At 56.3% G+C, this 1,220-nt stretch overlaps 1 protein-coding gene across 4 annotated transcripts in view; it reads left to right on the top strand.

Moving 5' to 3' along the window:
* Positions 1-1,220, top strand: part of LOC110391715 (T-cell surface glycoprotein CD8 alpha chain-like) — a 20,500-nt gene that overhangs the window by 17,306 nt on the left and 1,974 nt on the right. Inside the window, exons 2-3 of one of the 4 annotated variants that reach the window (XM_021383670.1) lie at positions 124-492; positions 1,087-1,179. In XM_021383670.1, coding sequence (XP_021239345.1) covers positions 124-492; positions 1,087-1,179 — 462 coding nt within the window. Of the gene's footprint in view, positions 1-16; positions 1,180-1,220 lie in introns of those variants that run through there. The other 3 variants (XM_021383674.1, XM_021383671.1, XM_021383672.1) reach the window with 3 other exon arrangements.

The following is a 1,220-nucleotide window of genomic DNA, read 5'->3' as shown; positions in this document are numbered from 1 at the left end:
GCATTCACCCTCACAGCCCGGCTGCCTGCCTGCCATGCACCAGTAGGGAAGAGCCCTGCCCAAAGGCCCCGGGAGCTCATCCTGAGCAGAACGTGATGGGACATGGACGACTTCTGCCCACAGGCTGCACCAGCACCCAGGGACAGAGGGACACAGTGGTGATCAGGTTCCAAAACAGGAATATGAAGCACCCCCAGGAGGGACAGCGGCTGCAGCTGGAGTGCCGGACATACAGAACAACCTGGGGAGCCTCCTGGGTCCGCCTGGACAAGAATGGGAACCTTCACTTCATCGTCTCCAGTAACTCTCTGCATAACACAGTCTTTCATGGGAATACGAGAATGTCTCCGCACTTTGAGGCATCATGGAAAGACAACACCTTTTGGCTGGTGGTGAAGTCCTTCAGGGCACAGGATGAGGGCATCTATTTCTGCATCTCCAAAATCAACCAGGTGCTCTCCTTCAGCTCTGGACAACCCGCCTTCCTCCCAGGTCAGCAACACCTTCACCCCCCTCGCTTACACACACCACCCCTGCCCGTGCCTTTTCAATCCATCCCATTGCCCACACTCCCCATCTCCCTGCTTCTTAGCACTACGCGTCTCATCACACACACACTGCTCCTCCTCATACAGGCTCCCTGCCCACCAGCTCCGCTCGCACTACCGGCCCTGCCCAAACACAGAGGTGGTCACGCAGCCCAGCGGCACCTCCCCATCCCATCAGCGCCTCTGAGGGAGGAGAGTAACAAAGTCCGCAGTCACCCTCTCCTTCCTCACCTCACCTGGATCTCTAAATCCCAACAGCCTCCATATGCTTACAGCACTTCAAAAAGAAACTCAAAAAATCCCCATGACTCTCAAAATATGTTTCATAACAATGATAACCAGGAGCTCACACCTACTGAGGGTGTTGATAAGCAGTTAGGAGCCTGGATTCCTCTGGTTCCAGGGCTGGGCAGCGTGTCAGGGCATCACCGTTCAAAGCAGGCCCTATAAAAGTTCCCCCTCTGCATGGCAAGTCCTGGGAGGGTGGAGGAAGCTCTCCCATTGTACCTCTCTGTATTCACTCACTTCTTCTTTCCAGTCGCAATCACTGCAGCACCCACCACACCCGCTGCCACCACCCACAGCAGCCAGGTCACCAGCAAGGACATCTCCTGGCACAGCCCACATCCAGGTAACCCAGCTGCAGGGAGGCAGGGGCTCTGCCTGAACTGC

Source organism: Numida meleagris, unplaced genomic scaffold (assembly GCF_002078875.1).
Source record: "Numida meleagris isolate 19003 breed g44 Domestic line unplaced genomic scaffold, NumMel1.0 unplaced_Scaffold468, whole genome shotgun sequence".
Lineage (NCBI taxonomy): Eukaryota > Metazoa > Chordata > Aves > Galliformes > Numididae > Numida > Numida meleagris.
Note: the sequence above shows the minus strand (reverse complement) of the source record. Positions and strands in the feature narration are given on the sequence as shown.